Source organism: Colletes latitarsis, chromosome 2 (genome assembly GCF_051014445.1).
Source record: "Colletes latitarsis isolate SP2378_abdomen chromosome 2, iyColLati1, whole genome shotgun sequence".
NCBI lineage: Eukaryota > Metazoa > Arthropoda > Insecta > Hymenoptera > Colletidae > Colletes > Colletes latitarsis.
The window spans coordinates 20,916,010-20,935,318 of NC_135135.1; the positions used below are offsets into that span (position 1 = coordinate 20,916,010).

The following is a 19,309-nucleotide window of genomic DNA, read 5'->3' on the forward strand; positions in this document are numbered from 1 at the left end:
TCTGCTTTATGTAACATCTGATAAGCGGTCGCCTTGCGCGACGCGATACCAGGACACCAGGTATCGATCGTTCGATCGAAATTGAGAACCGTACAGAAAGCGATACGAAACGCGAACGATAGAAATTAGAATTTGAAAAGTGCACAAGGCGTTTGCAGAATCAAACAGTTACTGTAGTTGAAAAATTTCTATTCGAAACAGTTTAATAGTCACTTCCACGAACCCCTCGCGATTAAATTCTTTTAATATCGAATCGATCGGCTAGTGGTTCGTCTTCGTTTCCAGGTGGTCCATGGCGTTCACCGATTAACGCGGTTGATCTACTCCGATCTGATCGCGCTAATGGCCGTGCAATGCGTCTCTCGGTTAAACGTTATGGAAAGCCGAACGCGACAGAACCTCTACTACCGTTATCGCGGCCCGTTGGCACGTTTATATTTTGACAGCGCCCTTTCACCATGACTAATCCGAGGGCAACGCCGCGAGAATCGAGTTTATCAGAGATTCGGCTTGCATTAAGCGTGCATATCGCAGGCACGGCCAATGTTTGTAACGTTTGCCTGGAGGCTCTATTTTAATTCCCAGCAAAACCTGCGCGGCTCTGTTAGTATCACCCCTCCCAGATCAGATAATCCGGATTTATCGTCGGAGTAATTAGCAGAAAAAATTTATGCGACAATTATCGCACGGCGCGCCGCTGATATCTTGGTGTTTAGAAATGTGTGGTAAAAAAATTTAAATAGGGCATCGATCGGATTCGAACGTCTCGGTAGGGTTTCCCGTTATTATTTTTCCCCGAAAACCGCACGATCACGATCGTTGGCGCGTCGCTCGTTTGTGCACCGCGGCGCCGACTTCCGGTCTAAGATCTGTACAGATCTCGCGATAGTGGAATCGATACGAGATTAAAATCGGTACGGTAAAATATATTAACGAACCGGAGATAAATACCAGACGTCAGAATGCACGGGTATCGATTCGATTCGTGTAAAATACGCGAGGAAATGTTGCACCGAGTGCATCGAGCGTCGGAAGGCAACGCGGTCGAGGATCCGCAGTCGAGAAAAGAGAAAACAGGAAAGTAGAATCGACAGAGACGAATGGATCGTCTTGATGCGAGATCGTTAATAGTTCAACGTGAAATATGTCGATCGGAGCAATGCTCGAACGAGACAGTTGGATCATTTGTACTTGGCAATTTAGTGTGTGTATATTTGGAACGCTTTAACAATCGATGCTTTATGGCTGGATGCGGTATATACGGTACTAAGTTACATCGAATCGTTTTTAAAGAGGTTTTCGATCGCCGTCGTTGTGAAACTAAAAGAAGAACTCGAAAGCTCGTCTTCGATGGATGCTATTACCGACGGAGATTTATTTTTCTTCGTTTTACATGGCCTCCTTTCGTGCTTCCGCGGTACTCGGTGATGCTTAACAGCCACTTCGAGTCACTCAAATATCGATTACCTTCGGTATCCGATATATTCTTACATCCGTCTGCTTGGAATGCGAACGTTTTTCGAGTCTTGTTTCCGCAAGAAAGAAACAAGAACCGCGCGTCGTTAAGTATTACAGACCTCCAACATCGGCCACGCCCGTGGACGCAGAGAAGATAGCCGAGAAACGGTGCGAATGTCCGAACGTTTATCCGTTCATCGCAAACACCATTGATATTGACGGCAGCCCGTTCAGCGAAACAAACAGACCGAACTAAGGGTCAACCTGTCCCATTCCATAATTAAGTTGTCCACGATTAATCTTAAGCGGTCGATTAACCAGGCATCGCGCAGACAGTTGGGTAACCGAACGACGAGTGCGCAAGGGATGCATCCGGAGACAAACGAGCAAGACGCAACGCAAGACGGAAGGTGCGCGGGGGGCACGTGTCTGGGTGCAAATATAATCGTCGAGTGTCTCGCGGGAAAGTTAAGTGGCCGTGGCGAGCCGGTGTACGCAGAATAGGCCGCAATTAAGGAGTCCAGACGAAATACGTCGAGAGAAAGAGAGAGAAGGGCGAGGGACGTCGACGGAACGAGAGTATTCTTCGTTCGGGGGCCTCCGTCAGATTACGCGCTTTATTTTAAATTTGCATAAAGCAACGAGCCGCTTTACGGCCGTCAGCAGCCGGGCATACGAAAAGGCTATAAGGCGAAATTAACGCGAACAACGTGTTCTCTTCTAAGAACCACGGCTTTCCGCGTTCTTTTTCCTTCTCCTTCACGAACAAGGCACTTTCCGATTTTATTTCCACCCGGCGAATTACTCTACGATGTTCCACGGTATTTCGGTTATTTTCGATCGCGACTACGGTTCCAGGAGGAAAAGTACGGCGTCTCGAATTTTCCTCCGCTACTACCCCGTTTTCTATGAAATTTCTGACCGACCGAACCGAGTAAACCTGTTCCTGCATCCCGTACGACGATCCGCCAATAAGACAAAGATCCTCTACGTTCGAGGCGAGCGTTCCTGAAGGACGCGGAGGAAGGTGAAGGGCCAATTACCCATAATTTCGTGTCTCGCGTAATTGGTTGAGAGCTAGGTGGAAAGAGAAAGGAGGAGAGAGGATACGGTGTCTCGAGGGTCCGCTGTGTTTTACCTTCTCGTTGCATCGAACTCTTGCGTCTTGCTAGATGCTCGAGGTTAATTCAATTTCGCCTAGCCGGCTCGGATTCCGGCGGGGAACACCGCGTGTACACCTAAATCCTACTTATTCGACTCGCTGCGAGAGTTAATCGGGCAACTGGAATAGTTTAACGGGGGGAAACCCCAACCAAGGGCTGGTAATTAATTGCTAATGGACCGAAGGCTTCGATGACTCGGCTTAAACATCTGTCGCGCAGAATCGCTTTCAACCTTTCTTATCGCGAACGATTAGATAATAATTTCTAGCCTCTCCGAGAGGTAGATGAAAGTTTCGTAACGAAACGGTACTGCTATGAATTCCGAAAACATTTCCACGGAACACCGTACCTTGTATGAAAAATCTAACCAAGATGTTTGAATGTTTTGCTTCAGCACTCCGGCCTACGACTATGCACCGAACCCCGATAAACAATGGATCTTGCAAGTCACGCAGAAGATGCAGCCGATCCATAAGCAATTCACGGATCTCCTGATGACCAAGAGACTGCAGACGCTGCAAAGCGTCGACGATGCGGTAAACAGGGTAAGAATGATTCGCACGACTTAACAGCATTTGAGCCTATTAATTAAGCATTCTTCCACGAATGCGTTAAGGGATGACGCGTAAAAGTCGCTTCATTTAAACGACGACTCATTTTTTATGGTTCATTTTCTGTTAACAGATCTACCAAGAACTGAAAGACCTGGGGGAACTGGACAATACGTACATAATATACACATCCGACCATGGCTACCATTTGGGTCAATTCGGACTGATCAAAGGGAAGAGTTTCCCATTTGAATTCGACGTTAGAGTACCGTTCCTCATCAGAGGACCTGGAATCGAGCCCGGCACCATGTAAGCACACCAGTTTATTATTATTTTGATTCCACGTAGGATGAACTACGCACGGATTTCTCGAATACTTCCTACTCGGAAACGCTCGTTTAGTCTTCGAAACGAACTAACAAAGCAAACAAACGAAAGATCGGGTGCCTGTTAAATACCAAGACGGGACGCGTTGTAACATAGTTCACTCTGATCGATCCGCAGATATCCAATATGATTTATAACGATGTTATCCTCGATTGTTTCTAGCTCTCGATTTTCGCGCCTTTTGGCTTTTCATTTTGTAGAGTGAGACGGAACTCGTCGAGCACCTTATCGATGGCAGTACGGAGAGCAATCGTCTCGTAAATTTTCCGTTAAAATACACAGCGTACACAATAATTTTGTCCGATAATCGCTGTAATCGCGAATCGCATTAAAACAACGGTTTATCAGCATCCCGGCATCGAAAGCACGATCCGTTTCGATCCCTTAAACCCCCGGTAAGATTTCACGGCAATAAATAGAACGCTTCCACGTAAGTGGCTGTTGTCTGGGTGTCTCCTGGAATTACGGTTCTGCGGCCCGCCACGAGGAGACTCGAAAGCGACAAATTATCCACCGCGACCCGTGAAACCGATCGACGAAAAAACAGCTGGTAAACCGAGACAGCCCACTGGCTCGCGTTGCCAAACTACCGTGTGAACGTGAACCCGCGACCATACGCCTATAAATTGAAGCACGCTTCCCGATGTCTGTTATAAATATCGCTGTTAGATTAATGTACCTCGCGAGCACTTCCGTGTGCAGTTCGCTTCTTCTTCTGTTTGCTATAGGGAATTTAATAACCGCCAGTAACTCAAATTCTATGTTTTTATACCGTCAAATGTGGAATTTATACTAATTTAAGTGCCGTTTAACTAAAACACTCTTTGTTTTACGATGAAAAGCAATCGAGACTTTTTGTAAAAGATAATAACAGACGCTTTACTTCGCAAAATATTGTGGAAACCAACCCCGGATGTAAACGAGAAACGAAAAATGAACGCATTAGAACACTCGCGGCGAAATATGCTCGTACCACGGATCGGTATTTACCTCGAAGGGGCAAGCTCCAATATTGGATTACAATAAAGCATCTATATGACGTTGCAGAGTAGACGACATAGTTTTGAACATCGACTTGGCGCCGACGTTCCTGGATATGGCCGGCGTAGAGACGCCACCGCAGATGGACGGTCGTTCTTTCAAGAAACTTTTTCAGAAGTGAGTACATTGCCAATTTTCCCCTGTACCGCGATATGTATACCCACGTATCGAATGCCAACCAACTCCGAAGGTTCTACGGATAAAAATTGCTGCGAAATTCGAGTCGATTCGACTGCGTCCAGCAATGGGCGCGAATAAATATTTTAGAAATTCTCTATTCAGCATTTTTACTGAAATTTCCAACGAGTGTTCAATTTTCGAGAAATAGAAATTACATGTTGCAGTAGACACGGAAGGAGGTCCAAGTTCAAGTGGCCAGACACTTTCCTGATAGAATCCTCGGGTCGCCGCGAGACTCCGGAATCGATTGCGGAATCGAAGGCACGGGAAGCTAGGAGGCAAAACGCCACGCTCGCGAAACAACATGCGAACGCGACACCGGAAGAGGAAGACGAAGACGTCACCGATTCGGACATCGACCACGACGCGGAACATCGATTTTTAGAGAACGACACGGGTAGCGACCAGGACATTTCCGAAGACGAAGACTTCGAGGACTCGATCATCGACGACTCGAGTAACGCGCTTTCCTATTTTCTTTAACAGAGTATTAAACGGTAAATCATTAGCTTTTATGCACTTTACCCGAGACGTAGTTTCTACAGCAGGAAGCCGTAATCTTTTACGCCGATGCTGCGCTGACCTTTCCGTGCCAATAAAACCAGTCTTCGCTTCAAAAGCCGCAATCTGGCATTATGATTCGATCGTTTGATGAATATATTACGATGGTCCCAGATTTACGAAACTGTCGATGGAATAAAACGAACGTAACTGTTTTGCCTATGCTTTCGGATTTGAACAAGCTAGGAAACCGTGAATACATTTAATTAAAACGTTCGTTTCGCAACGATATGTAATTGACAGTGTGAACGCGTACATTGCCATTTTTATACTCTAATTAGAACAAACCGATTCTATAATTTCCTGCCAATCTGTAATTACAAAGCGCGTTACCAAGAAGCTATGATCTTTAATAAATCGAGAACGTTCATAATCGATGCTTGCCGTTACCTTGAACGATCAACTACTCGTTCGATCGGGATTATCACGACGAGGCGTTCGAATTCCGGTTTAACTATGTCTCGCTTAGACTTTCGGTCAGACTATCGGCTCTAATCCCATTTTAATTTCTCGCCGAGTAGTTTCGAAAATGACGATCCTTTCAGACTCGGAGCTACATCTGGATAACAGAGTCCATCCGGTGCACTCGACCTTCACTACGAAGCACGAGCGACTCGCGGTTGAGTGCTCGCGACCGGAAGCTCAGGCGAACTGCGTCCCGGGTCAAAAATGGCGTTGCGAGAGGGATGGTCACCGATGGAGGAAGTACAAGTGCAAATACGCTGCGCCTCCGCCGCGGATGTCGAAGAAATGTGCCTGCTTCACGCCAAACGGAGTGGTCTACACGAGATTGGAGTCGAACGATTACGAGGGACACCGGTACGGCTTCGGTAGGGACAGACGACCACCGGACATGTACAGCGACATGGCCAGATACTTTGCTAGACGAGGTACGATCGAGAATACTCGTAATCGATGATCACGGTTTGATGGGAACGCGTCTCTCGCGATGATGGAATTTGTAATGCACAGCCGTTCCGAGGAAGCTGGCGATCATCGTTCACGATTTTTGTTAGGCAAACGAGACACGCCGGACGAAGCTGACCCGAGCGAAGATAGTTATCGAGATACCGACGCGGACGATGATAGCTATAATAACGGTGGCCGGGACCGGCGCGCGATCGACCAGGGATTCTTTCAGGACATGAACGAACTCGCGGAGAACGTGAGAAGGGAATCCGCGGGCTTCGTTTCAAGGTATAGGGAATTTCGAGAGCTCTTGATGCTTTCTTTGATAAATTACGAACGTTTCATGGACGGATGTATCTTCGGAAATAGGTTCGGTAATCGTACATCGAACGATCATCGGGAAACACTCGACTTGGACAACTTGGAAGAGTCCGAGTACTCGATGGAGAATTTTGATCTTGGTTTGGACAAGATCGTGAAAGGTAGATTGAACGTCGAAGACGTGGTCAGGAGGCACAGGAGGGTGCGACGAAGCGTCACGAAGAAAGACACCGTGGAACACGTGACCAAGATCATGGAGAGCATAGAGGAAGAACTCGACGACTTGAAGGTACTCCCTTGATCGTAGACAGTTAGCAAACGATTTTCCATAACCGACACTCGAAAACAATTTTCTCGCATTTAGGAGACGCAAGCACGCCACTCGGAAACGCGCAGAACGTTGCCAGCCAAGTGTTCGGTTCTCCCGCAAGGCGGAGTGAATTGTTCGGAAACCGTCTATCAGGATCCGAACGAGTGGCGCATTTCGAGGCGAGAAATAGAGCAGCAGATTAAAGAAATGAGGATGCAGTTGGAAACGCTCAAAGTGAGTCTCGGTAATAATCGTATCGTCTAATTTGATTAATACTACTGTACTTTTGATAGGAAATACGTCGTCACTTGATGATCAAGCGACCTCACTTCATCCCAGACACGGAAGAAGACACCGAGGATGCGAAAGAATCACCCAAATCGCATCATCATTCACCAAGGAATCACGCGAATCGTCATCACAAGAAACACGATCACGCGAGTACTGCCAATCAAGCCGTTCCGGCAATCCATTCCACTTCGAAATCGAATCAAGTCACGGAGGAAGGAATCACTTCTATGGATACTACGGTGAAACCCAGGGCTAATGTCACCTTTACGGACAGTACTGACAGCGATACAATCACCACGACAGAATTAACTACGACAACCACGTCTATGACGACTAAATTGAAGAAGGTACCGCGTCGTCCGAAGATTAAAGAAACGTCGAACAACCGAACTGAAGTCGAGAACGATAAGTCGCAAAAGCGCAAGAAGATACATCATCGCAGAAACAACACGCTGTTTACGAATAACGTCCACGATGAAGTCTCGGCAGTGAACGCCAGTGAAACAGCAGAGACAACCGCAACCACGCAGAGTACAGTGTCCAGTCCGAGGCATCAGTATCATCAGACCAAATACACAATTCTTCCTACCACTACGATGAAAGAAACAACGATTCAAAAGGAGACGTCTAGCAGTACAGGGACTTGGAGTGACTTTGTCAGGGAAACTACACTAGATATGGATGCGCAAACGGTGCTATCGACAGGTTCAGATACTTCGAACGTTGCCGAATCAACAGCGTCGCAAAGAACGACTCCTGTATTTGTTAAAACAACGACCAACGATCGTTCTAGAACTGCGTCGTTACCCATGACTACGATCACGACGCCAATGCCGACACCAGTTACCATTGCTCCAACGAGAAAATTCCCAAAGGTGCAGAAAAATAGAACAACGGGAAATCTTGGACCTTCTAGGATAGACGTTACCATTTTAGAATCTCCTGACAGGAAGAATCGACAAGGTTGGTGCCTGTACATAGAATAAAACGCTTGAAACAGGCCGCCCGAATAACTCTATTATCTTTAAAGTAAACTTTATTCTGCAATTGTTTATGATACCTCTAAAAATGAAAGAATTGTTTGGGTCTGTTCTTAATAGATTCTAACATAAAATCTGATCGAACATATTTTTTTTACGATAGATATAATCGATATAGCAAGCAATCGTCGATTGCCGCCGATGTTGAACACCCCTCTTGAAGCTCGTCACAAATGCTATTGCGAACCTGATACGTATACGAAGAAGGACGAGAAAGAGATCGCTAGGGAAGAGAGGAGAAGACTGAAGGAGGAACGTTTAAAAAAGAAAGAGCGAAAGCTAAGGAAGAAAGCCAAGCTCGAGAAGGAATGTTTGACGGAGAAAATGAATTGTTTCGAGCACGATAACGATCATTGGCGTACCGCGCCTATGTGGAGTGCAGGCCCATTCTGTTTCTGCATGAATGCGAACAATAACACGTACTCGTGCATCCGTACGATTAACGCGACTCATAATTTTCTTTACTGCGAGTTCACTACCGGTTTGGTCACTTATTATAATCTGAGAATCGGTAAGTATGGTATTTAAATTGTCTTTTTTCTAGCAAACCGATTTCTATCGTTACTATTTTATCATTCAGACCCATTCGAGCAATGGAACAGAATTTCCTCGTTAACGCCTATCGAAAGGTCCTATCTTCATAATCAATTGGCGCATTTGAAAGGGTGTAAAGGTACAAGGGATTGCACTGTTGGAAACGCGAGGGAAGCTTTACCGCAACCGCAACAACATCAAAGATTGATCTCTAAGAGAAAATACGTAAACACTTTCGGTAAGTTTGTACGATGATACGCGAGGGATCGGGGCACATCCCCGCCACAGTTTATTTCATGTTATTCGTTTCCATAGAGGATATGTTTGTACCGTCAGCTTTGCAAATTATTCGTGAAAGTGAACTTGGTAGTCCACCTAATAAGAGACGAAAAAAGTTGCAAAAGTAAGTAAGCCATTGAAAGCTTGACTATTGCATACTGATTAATGCCGAGCACGATATACCAAAGTAATAATAAAGTTGATGCTATTTGGTAGCCAAGCCAAACGTTTCTATCACGTATTTTCCTGTTGAACAGTGTTTGGAACAGACGCAGCAGAAGCTGGCAGAGCAATTGGAGGCATCATCAAGACGCAGTGAACTTCCGACGACACAGACATCAGTACTGAGCGGTTTATTTGTTTTCTCTTTGGTCGTATTGTCGAAGGATGCGTGACGCATTGCCTTAGATGTATATTAATTAATTTTGCAATGCATTTAATAACGTAATTTATTTAGTGATATTTAATTAAAAAAAAAAAACGGAATCGTGATATTTAATTGATAACGTTTTTATTCCATTAGACAGTCACAGTTCGATGACTACTGTGCATATTTTTAATGCTATTTTTTATGGTAAAATTATTGCGACTGATCGAAACGAATTTCTCGTGTACCATGTGCGTCTAGTTGGAACACGCAAACAAGAACGAGAAACGATTTAAACGATGATCCTTTTTTTACTTAATAGCAGATATTTTTTATAATAATTTATTTACTCTCGTCTCTTTAGGTCTTTATACAAGAAGCAAATAACTTGTATCGATACTTGCCTAATGAAATTTAGAGTAATTTTGAAACTTCAATTATCTGAAATTAAAAAACGATACTTCTTCGTGAAGTAAATAACCAATACCTGTAGCTTTCTAGACAATAGTTTGTCTAAGGAACAGAAAGAGTTTAAGTATTCATCTATCGCATTAGGACAGTTCAAATTTGGATTTGTGACTATGGACTGATACGCACAACGAAAAAATGGACACAATAGCAAAATCATCTTGCCAAAAATTTTTTGCCTTTTCTTGCAAAAATTCTCTATACAATCATACCTTCGTAAAACGTCTATTCCACTAAAGCTGCCACTCTATTGATTTTCCTATTGCCTTTAAACGATGCAAAATAAAAATGTTCTTATGATGCACTGCCACAAAACGTCTTACAATCTTTACAAACTAATTTCGTTGAAAGTAAAAGGCAAAAAGTAATTCCAGCCATTATCTAAAGATATGCATTGCTAAGACTGTTTATATTTCACTGAAACTAAATAAACTTTCAGTGCCATTTATTCTGCGCAATCTTCTGTCTTACTAGGAGTATGCAAACTTTTGTGATTGCTACAGCTAACAGTTATTATTATAAAAAATGAAATGCTAATGGATCTATATATGTATTACTTTGAATTGGATATAATTACTTCAAGTATGACAAAAGATATAAAAGATACTCTGTTATTCTTGTCACAAACCATATACTGTGTAACTTTTATCAACTATTTAACTATTTCCATTAGCATTTTATTTTTTACAATCATATGTCTGTGTTATATACTAGGTTCTCGGTTAGTATCCTGAGAATATCTACAAGATTTTGAAACTAAAACAATGTATTTAAATCATGTGAAATAAACAAATAAATACTGTCCAAACTATAATTCATATTTCCTTTGTTTCCTATGCTATTGTATAAGGGTGAACAATAAACATTGATACAAAAAAATTGTTATTAATATATGTATTTTTTACAAAAGTTTCAGGAAAAATAATTGATATTTTATTTGAGTTAAAGAAATTGAAGAAAATTAAAAGTCAATAGTAATATCAAAATCCTCATTATCATCAAAAATATTTGTTATATCTTTGACTTCTGTTATGTTCTTTTCAAAAATATCTTTTTTGCTATCTGTATTATCATTTAACTTATCAGTAAATGATTCTTGGGCTACAGTATTATCCCATTCTTTTCCATTGTAATAGGAATTTTCTTTTTTATTATTCTCATAACAAGAAGTACTTTGGAAGCATTCGTATCTCATATTGCTATTACCTAGACACATAGTGTTATCATTTTCTCTATTATTCTCATGGTTTGAAGTTTGGAAAGTGCTACATAGAGTCTCTTTGGGCAATGTATTTAAGTATTTTGTCTTCCTATTTTTATCTACTTCTAACTTAGACTGCTCAAAATAATCATTGTCACAACTACCATAATGCATATCATTGCCCATTACAAATGATGTATTTGGTTGATTTTCATACTCTTTCGTAGCATTTAATTTTTGAACATGAATACGACAATCTTTCCCTGATCCTTGGAAATAAACCTATAAATTTTAATTTTCGACTACTCTCTAGCATTCCTTAATTTTTTATTCGATAATATTAAGAATTATATTTCGTTACATTTATGACAAAAATTTATGATAAAATTCTTTAATATAGAAAATAGCAAAAGACTTACCCGACTGAATGACTGTTTTACGTTGCATATTTTGCAATGCCATTTTTTCGCTTTCTTAACTATATGAACCTGAAAAAGAGATTGTAAAGAATGCGTTAGAAATTGTAATAACGCAACACATTGATAATTACGATAATTAACATATTTAGAAGGTACCTGATACATTTTACAGGAAAAGCAGCATAAAATATTCATTTCTTGAGACATAATGATGAATTGTTAAAATTTTTAATGGAAAAATCACGCACAACGTTAAATCTTACACTTTCACTCGACACTTTCAAAATTATTTGAAACTTCGAATCTTTCGATATTGCACAAAGCAGGCTAGCCAACATATTGAAGTAGAATATGGGCGGGAATAGGTGGAATATTGGCGGGAATAGGTAGCAATATTGGCGGGAATAGGTGGCAATACTGGCGGGAATAGGCGAAAATATTGGCGGGAATATTAACGGAAATATTGGTGGAAACGTACAATAGCTTCCAGAGATGAGTCAAATAAACTGTTTCCGGTACGCTTTTTACTTGTTACATACGTTTATAATTTCATTACGATTTATTATAATTATATACGTTTAACATTCCATATTTAAACATAAGAGCTGTAAAATATGGCGTATTCGTTTAAGATATATCTGGAGAAAAGGTACATGTATTAAAATAGTTCGTTTTATACGAAAGTTAACGAGTATCTTATGTCGTAATTGAATTGCACAAATGTTACAGAAATTACATTTCACATTTTATTTTACATTTTTCAATAGAATACAAAAGTAATGGTACATTATACATCAAAATATATAATTTATTTATGATAAGTCAATTTTACAGTTAGGTAAGACTTCAATGAGTTCTTTGCAAATTGAATCTTTATCTCCGAGATACGGTAATCCTTGAATTTTCAATGTTTCTAAATTTCTGGAAAATGGATGTGCTATTATGTTTGGAACTCTGTTTATTGTATTTATTTAAAATATTTATACATATATTACATACTTTAATATTTTTATGGCTTGTAAACTTTCATTGGTAATACTTTTACAATTTATAAGTTCCAGTTTATTTAGTGAATCTTTAAGAACTGATAATAATGGTATAGCTTGATTATTGATGTACCTACAGTTTTCAAGTTTTATTTCCTTTATATGTTTGCACCCCTCTGAATTGACATTTTGAGTGAATAATTATGGTTAAATTTAATTTTATTTAATAAAAAAAGACTTCTGTAACACTGACCAAAGTATGGAAACCCAACATGACTAATTCCAGCATCATTAGCATTAACAGCCTCAATGAAATAATTATTTTTTTCCGTTGGTAATGAATCATAAGATGTTAACTCTTCTGAGCAATTTTTCCATCTAACAAATGCTCCATTTCTTAAAAGCCATTCTGCACAAGCAAGATCAGGACCAAGTTCTTTTATGCGTTGTTCATCAACTCTTGAAAAAGAATCTTCCTGTATCTGTGACTATTTAGTTTGTACATCAAACACAAATTATTAATTCTTTATTAAAATACCTATTAAATATAATAGTGAGCCAGTAAAACAAAGTCCTGTTTTGATTGCTTTTATTTCGAAATACAACAGATCCTAATTTATTTAAAATCTACAATAAAATATTATATTATACAAACTTAGTAGTGAAAATGGGACAAGACAAAGGTATTTCGTTTGAATCCTACCTGAATCTTCATTTTCCAATTATTATTTAAATTCTTATGTTGTGTGTCGAATCGTCAAATGCGCATTCATAAACATTGCATTTAAGGATTCATATTATGTAAAGTTTATAGTCATGAAGTACAAATGTATCGATAGACGACGAAAAATATTTCTCAATGGATAACAAAATTTTCACAAGAAACATTGCAATATAGATAATATATGGTCTAGATTTATTAAAATTATAGTTTGTTGTAATATCGATATATATATTGAAGAAATATTAATATTCGTCTATCATCAACCAAAAGCCCTTTCTATTTGCAACGCATTTTGGTTGGTGCTAGAGTTGGTAACTTTCTTCTAGAAGTTACGAATTAATATTTTCCAAAAACATTATAAATTTTCTTTATTTTTTACTTTAGAATGTTAAGTCATATTTAATACATAGATATTTCAGAATAACTCGGACAATTATCATGTATTTGAACTTCTAAGCAATAGCATATTTTAAGTGATCGTGATTTATTCTCAAAAATTCTCAAAATCAAAAAATTTGTTATATCGCTATAGGATCATCGATATAATGATTCTGTGTCTAATTGTGTGCCATAAAATCCTAGTCAAACGGACGTTCGTCATTTCGACGCTCGTTTTATTCCGACAAAGGTGTAACCGGAACTTAGTAACTTTCCCCTCGTGATCAGAATCTATTCGTACTTGGTACTTCGTTGGTGGGAGCAGTTGCATAGAAAGTTTTTCCATAATTTCAAGTCATGGAATTTATTAAATAATGCATTCGAGAAATATTTAATCGTGAATATGTACAAAGATTTAAGGCGTATTATTTACTGCGATTATAAACGTTCTGATTAGAGTCATTATACAGTAAAGATTATTTAACATAGATGTCAGAGACGTACTGCGTTTCTGTTTGGCGTAGTATTCTATATTACTGTAGTTTCTGGTTTTCATAATTGTGTGTGCCGCCGGTTTGAAGAGTCAAAACAAACCTGCGTGATTTTGCACAGTAGAGATTACATTTTGTGGAAATCTTACTAAATAGCAACAACATGAGTCGAAGGAAAAGGGCGAAGGTTTGTTCCATTTTGCTTTTCAGGTGTTATTAATACTGTTTGCTTCGATGGATATTTTTTGTATTGTTATGATTAATTTGAAATGTTTACAATATTTCTCATAATATGAAGCAAGTGTCCGTTTATCTGTATTTTTCTATGTATTGTTGTTCAGGCAAATAAATTTGTGTGTGTAATAAAATGTATACGTCCTCATAGTAAACGTTTTTAAGTTGTAAACAAGTAGACTAGGTTATGTTTTGATTAAATTAGTTATTTGTTGTTTGAACTAATTTGTCAGCAATCATAAGTTAGTTCTTTTTTAATTGAGTTGAATTTTGTGCGTATCTGTCAAGGTGAAAGCGTTTTATACAACTTTTAATTCATAAATAGCTGCAAACTTGTTTAACCTATATGTCAAGCTGGATCTCTGTCTCTTGTTAAGCCTTATTTAGTGAAAAATTATGATTGGCAGTACATTCTGTTGTATCTATACCTGTATGTAGGTGGAATATAGAGAAATGGAAGAAAAGTATAATCAGTTAGAGGATGAAAATGCTTCAGACACGTCTGAGAAATCTAAAACTGGTCTAGTAACACCAGAGAAAAAAGTTGTACCTGAAGTAAAGAAAGAAGTTGATGCTGCCATGCCACAATCTGTTCCTACATCTTCGGCAACAAAAGTGGAAGTGAAAGAAGAAGATGATCAAGATAGTGATCATGAAGATCCGCATGGTAAATAATATTTTTCATATCCTTTGTGGTCCCAAGGTGGGATATTCCTGACAGCTTTAACTACATAAGATAACCTTGGTTCCACAAAAGATTAACAAAGTATTATTTCTTCTTTGAGAAAAAGGCTTTCAAAGTATACTTTCAATTCTAGTGAAAGAATTACTTAATGGATTAGAAGGGGCAGCATTTCAAAGTCGTCTTCCATTCGATAAATTAACTTCTACAGAGGCAGCTTGTTTCCCAGATGTTTCCGGCGGTCCACCACAAACTCAGAAAGTTTTCCTTCATATAAGAAACAGACTGGTACGTCGTATAACAATAATGACCCACATTCATAAAGTATTTCTTTTGTCAGATGTAAATTTTTATTTTAGTTGCAACTATGGCTCGAGAATCCAAAACAACAGTTGATCGTTGAAAATGCATTGCCAGCTATCGAACCACCTTATAACAGTGACACTGTATTGGCACGTCGAATTCATGCATTTTTGGAAAGGCATGGTTTTATAAACTTTGGTGTATTCAAGCGATTTAAGGTAATATACGTTTTGTAATTTATTGTTTCCAACCTAATCCAAGGTTGTATTTCTTTTAACACCAAACTTCTCATTTCAGCCATTACCTACTAAGAAGCTAGGTAAAGTAATTGTAATTGGGGCAGGTATTGCTGGTTTAGCTGCAGCTCAACAGATGCAGCAATTTGGTTTAGAAGTAATCGTCCTCGAAGCAAGGGTAAGTATCATTCTAAATTGTAGTTTATATTTGCAAAAGAGACTCGGGCAAATTTTATTCACGAACGACGAATAAAAATTTTTGATTTGTTCATAACGTAGCTTTTACCCGCGGATTTGCTCGTTTGGATGTTGGATTAAAAAATCCATTAGCGGAAGTTAGTTTTAGAACTAACCTAAAATTTGTGTCCGTTATTTACGAATACAATTTATCTCACCTTCGTAAAGGGTGTACGACTTTTTACGTGTATTTCGTATTTTATAGGATCGCGTTGGTGGTCGCATTGCAACTTTTCGTAAATCTTCGTACATTGCTGACCTTGGTGCAATGGTAGTTACAGGTTTAGGTGGGAATCCCGTAACAACGCTTAGTAAACAAATTAATATGGAACTCCACAAAATTAGACAAAAGTGTCCTTTGTACGAAAGCGACGGTCGAACGGTTACTATAATTATTTCTTTGGAAATACAATGACAATAAGACATGTTTCAAAATGTTGCTTACTTTTCACATTTTGGACACAAACAGGTTCCAAAAGATAAGGATGAAATGGTAGAAAGGGAATTTAATAGGTTATTGGAGGCAACATCGTATCTTTCGCATCAATTAGATTTCAATTACGTGGGTAATGCTGGATCGACTGGCCAGGGTGGTAACACGCGACCCGTGTCTTTAGGTCAAGCATTAGAGTGGGTGATACGTTTGCAAGAACAAGGCGTTAAACAACGTCAAGTTGCTCATCTACGTTCCGTGTTATCGCTTCAAGGAAGACTTATCACTAATCAACACAGAGTAAGTATCTTAACAATTATTCTTTACAGTTTTTGAAAGTGTTTTTTATCGAACGTTACAGATGATATCGATCATGGATCGTTTGGTCGAGTTGAATAAGCAATATAAAGAAATGACCGAAAGTAAACTACAAACACGCGATATAACGCAAGAATTCGTGTTACGTTCAAAATTACGCGATCTTCATAACGCGTGCAAGGTATATCTAATAACATTCTGTTCAGTTGTAATAATTATTTACGTATTTTACGCCGTTAATTTTCTGCGCGTTAGGAGTGGGATCAATTGTCGGAACAACAAAAGGAAATCGAAGCAAAGTTACAGGAATTGGAGGCTTCTCCTCCAAGGTAAATTTTACGTATAGCCTGTACCGTTTAAATAATCGTTTATATTAAACTTTGGTTAACATACGAAACTTTGTTCCTTGTTAACAGTGATGTGTACCTGTCTTCGAAGGATCGTCAAATACTGGATTGGCATTTTGCGAATTTGGAGTTTGCCAACGCGACTTCGTTATCAAATTTGAGCCTAAAGCACTGGGATCAGGACGACGACTTTGAATTCACCGGCAGTCATCTAACAGGTAAGTCATTCAACCTTGCATGTTACGCAAACAAATATTTTATTTTATATACATTACGCTCACTTTCGCTGCGAAAGTGACTCGAATTTAGTTATATCGATGGTTAAATTGTCTATGATTATTATTGATTACACGCGTTTTTCGTCGATGCGCGTTTAACGTAGGAAAACATTCTAATTTCATATACCGTGCGTGATTCGTAGAATATTCTTGTTCGCCGGTAACGCGTGGAACACGGCATTATATCGACGTTCTCGAGAAATTGCTTAACCAGCCAGTAGATGGTATAGATAACGGGTGAATTATTCGCCGGTTGCATCTCCTTTACAGGCGTCGGATAGTCTCGCGGTCTGTACCTGTACAGTTGACTTTATCAACCTTATTGAAAGCCGATAGCATGAGATTCCGTGTAGATAGTCGTTGTATCCCTTAACCGATCGGTTACCAGAGTTCTCATTATGTGAAATTATACTATGATCATAGCATGTAGCTGTGCTTGGGTCTACTAATGCGTTAACAAAAACGAAGGCGACGAGAAATATGACCATAGATAATCAAGCGGTTTCGTATTTTACACTGTCGTGGGGCTCAGTTCCCCGACTCAACGGCAAATCCGCGTTTACGGCGCGGGTTACTATTCCTCGAATCGTTTATCCAAAGTATTTACATTAACCGACTAAAGCACCCCGGAAATAATCGGCATTCCGATACAGCTTGAACCACTGTACGAGATGTTGCAGTTAAAACTGTTAGCGACTTCCGGGTACGATTTGCGCTTACGTTAGGGATGCACGCGTACCCGAGGCTTGGCTCAGGATTCCAAAAACTTATTTTGTTATCTATACTACGCAACCAACTAGCAGCGGAGTAGGAGGGTAAAGGGGAATGGTTGTTCGGTAGTCTCGAGCGATCAGTTTATCGTGTTTCGACTACCGATCGTATTTCGTGTTACGTAACAATCGGAAATACATTTTAGCGGGTTCTTAAACCCCCCCGATGGTTCTAGCTGCGATCTTGGCGATACGGTTCACGCTCGGAAGCCTGTAACAATTTGAAGCATAGAAATCGATGTCGCAAAAGGCTCAGGAGTCTCGGTACGTTAACATTGTCCCTAGCAAACGAACGGTAAACGCAGCGTTAATAGAGGATACTCGAGCGACACGGTTCAAGGTGGACGTAGTTGGACGTTTTGTATTGGTCGACCGTAACCCAGCGGAATAACGTGCTCGCGTGTGTCGCTACCGCGAAGTGCACTCGACTGACAGTGAACGAACGAACCGGTCTAGTCGAGTCGAGCTCGAGTTCCAATATTGCTCCACTGTCGTTCGTGGCTGACGCAGTCGAGTGCACCGTGCTAGAGAGCGACGTAGACTCGACGGAGAACGTTCCTCCATCGTACACGTTGAAACAAGAGACACGCGAGATATAGTCCGTTCTTTCCAAGACCAGGGTACAGCTCGGCCACGGTGGTCAATTCGAAATTAAAAGCGATGCCCACGGTCCATGACTGACGTGCATCGATGATCATGACGGTCTGCCCGCAGGTTCTTCCCGGCGATTAATGAGATGTAAACAATTTAACGCTAAATTAAGCACAACAATAGGCTCTCTCGTGAATCCCCCCGTCAAAAGTTGGGCCCCAACGTCGGGATCCTTCGATGTAATCGGTTCTGCCCGAACCCACGGACTCTTCGCGGTCCTCCACTCTGCTTTACGGACCATCGATTCCTTCTCGGTTTCAAACGAATCCCGCTGCACAGGGTTAATAGCCATTGACCGAAAACCGTTTAGGCTGAAATATTCTTTGAAATACTTTTTCGCTTTGAATGTCGCCGACTCTAATTTCTGTCACCTTGGAACGATTTCCAGGCTATCGACAGCTACTTTGTTTCCCAGCAGTATGCAAATCGTGTTAAAAATTCTAAAGAGATTTTTTTTATTATAGTTTCCTTCGAACGAATGCTCTATTATTTTATCGTTGGAACAAAGACAATCGCTGCTATGCATTTCATTCTCATCAGCTCTTGGTTCGTTGGTTGGTTTCGACACGGTCAAACGATCCGCAGCACGATCGTGCGAAAAAACAATTTGATACTAAAATGCAGGAATGTACGGAGCCTCGTATTCGTCGGCGTGGCCTCGGTCTTCTCTTCCTTTTCTCGATCGGTCGTATAATAGAGAGTTACCGAGCTTTGTTCGCGAGCGAGGACTGGGCGCGTCGTCAGTGTTTTCGGTCGTTCGT

At 40.2% G+C, this 19,309-nt stretch overlaps 4 protein-coding genes across 11 annotated transcripts in view; 2 read left to right on the forward strand and 2 right to left on the reverse strand.

The window, feature by feature from the left end:
• The window catches only part of Sulf1 (Extracellular sulfatase Sulf1), a 57,474-nt gene extending 46,811 nt beyond the window's left edge, over positions 1–10,663 (forward strand). For 4 of the 8 annotated variants that reach the window (XM_076784053.1, XM_076784056.1, XM_076784054.1 and 1 more), the window contains exons 5-16: positions 3,016–3,166; positions 3,306–3,481; positions 4,607–4,717; positions 4,945–5,237; positions 5,887–6,231; positions 6,358–6,860; positions 6,936–7,115; positions 7,175–8,135; positions 8,316–8,723; positions 8,793–8,984; positions 9,062–9,149; positions 9,283–10,663. In XM_076784053.1, coding sequence (XP_076640168.1) covers positions 3,016–3,166; positions 3,306–3,481; positions 4,607–4,717; positions 4,945–5,237; positions 5,887–6,231; positions 6,358–6,860; positions 6,936–7,115; positions 7,175–8,135; positions 8,316–8,723; positions 8,793–8,984; positions 9,062–9,149; positions 9,283–9,373 — 3,499 coding nt within the window. In that variant the 3' untranslated portion in view covers positions 9,374–10,663. The remainder of the gene's footprint in view (positions 1–3,015; positions 3,167–3,305; positions 3,482–4,606; positions 4,718–4,944; positions 5,238–5,886; positions 6,232–6,357; positions 6,861–6,935; positions 7,116–7,174; positions 8,136–8,315; positions 8,724–8,792; positions 8,985–9,061; positions 9,150–9,282) is intronic. The other 4 variants (XM_076784058.1, XM_076784062.1, XM_076784059.1 and 1 more) reach the window with 3 other exon arrangements.
• A 158-nt stretch (positions 10,664–10,821) lies between these two features.
• Positions 10,822–11,730, reverse strand: LOC143351948 (uncharacterized). Its single transcript, XM_076784065.1, has 3 exons — positions 11,637–11,730; positions 11,481–11,549; positions 10,822–11,343 (listed from the first exon to the last, which is right to left on the reverse strand). The coding sequence occupies exons 1-3, from the start codon at positions 11,685–11,687 to the stop codon at positions 10,822–10,824; spliced, it is 642 nt and encodes a 213-aa protein (XP_076640180.1). The 5' UTR covers positions 11,688–11,730.
• A 473-nt stretch (positions 11,731–12,203) lies between these two features.
• LOC143351950 (ATP synthase subunit s, mitochondrial) lies at positions 12,204–13,272 on the reverse strand. Its single transcript, XM_076784066.1, has 5 exons — positions 13,170–13,272; positions 13,005–13,093; positions 12,720–12,925; positions 12,480–12,642; positions 12,204–12,401 (listed from the first exon to the last, which is right to left on the reverse strand). Exons 1-5 carry the CDS (start codon positions 13,179–13,181, stop codon positions 12,293–12,295), a joined length of 579 nt encoding a protein of 192 aa, XP_076640181.1. The 5' UTR covers positions 13,182–13,272; the 3' UTR covers positions 12,204–12,292.
• An 865-nt stretch (positions 13,273–14,137) lies between these two features.
• Positions 14,138–19,309, forward strand: part of Su(var)3-3 (lysine-specific histone demethylase Su(var)3-3) — an 85,462-nt gene continuing 80,290 nt past the window's right edge. Inside the window, exons 1-10 of the mRNA XM_076784064.1 lie at positions 14,138–14,246; positions 14,732–14,960; positions 15,112–15,263; positions 15,335–15,496; positions 15,576–15,692; positions 15,957–16,133; positions 16,221–16,484; positions 16,546–16,683; positions 16,758–16,831; positions 16,919–17,067. Of these exons, the coding sequence (XP_076640179.1) occupies positions 14,223–14,246; positions 14,732–14,960; positions 15,112–15,263; positions 15,335–15,496; positions 15,576–15,692; positions 15,957–16,133; positions 16,221–16,484; positions 16,546–16,683; positions 16,758–16,831; positions 16,919–17,067 (1,486 nt within the window). The 5' untranslated portion in view covers positions 14,138–14,222. The remainder of the gene's footprint in view (positions 14,247–14,731; positions 14,961–15,111; positions 15,264–15,334; positions 15,497–15,575; positions 15,693–15,956; positions 16,134–16,220; positions 16,485–16,545; positions 16,684–16,757; positions 16,832–16,918; positions 17,068–19,309) is intronic.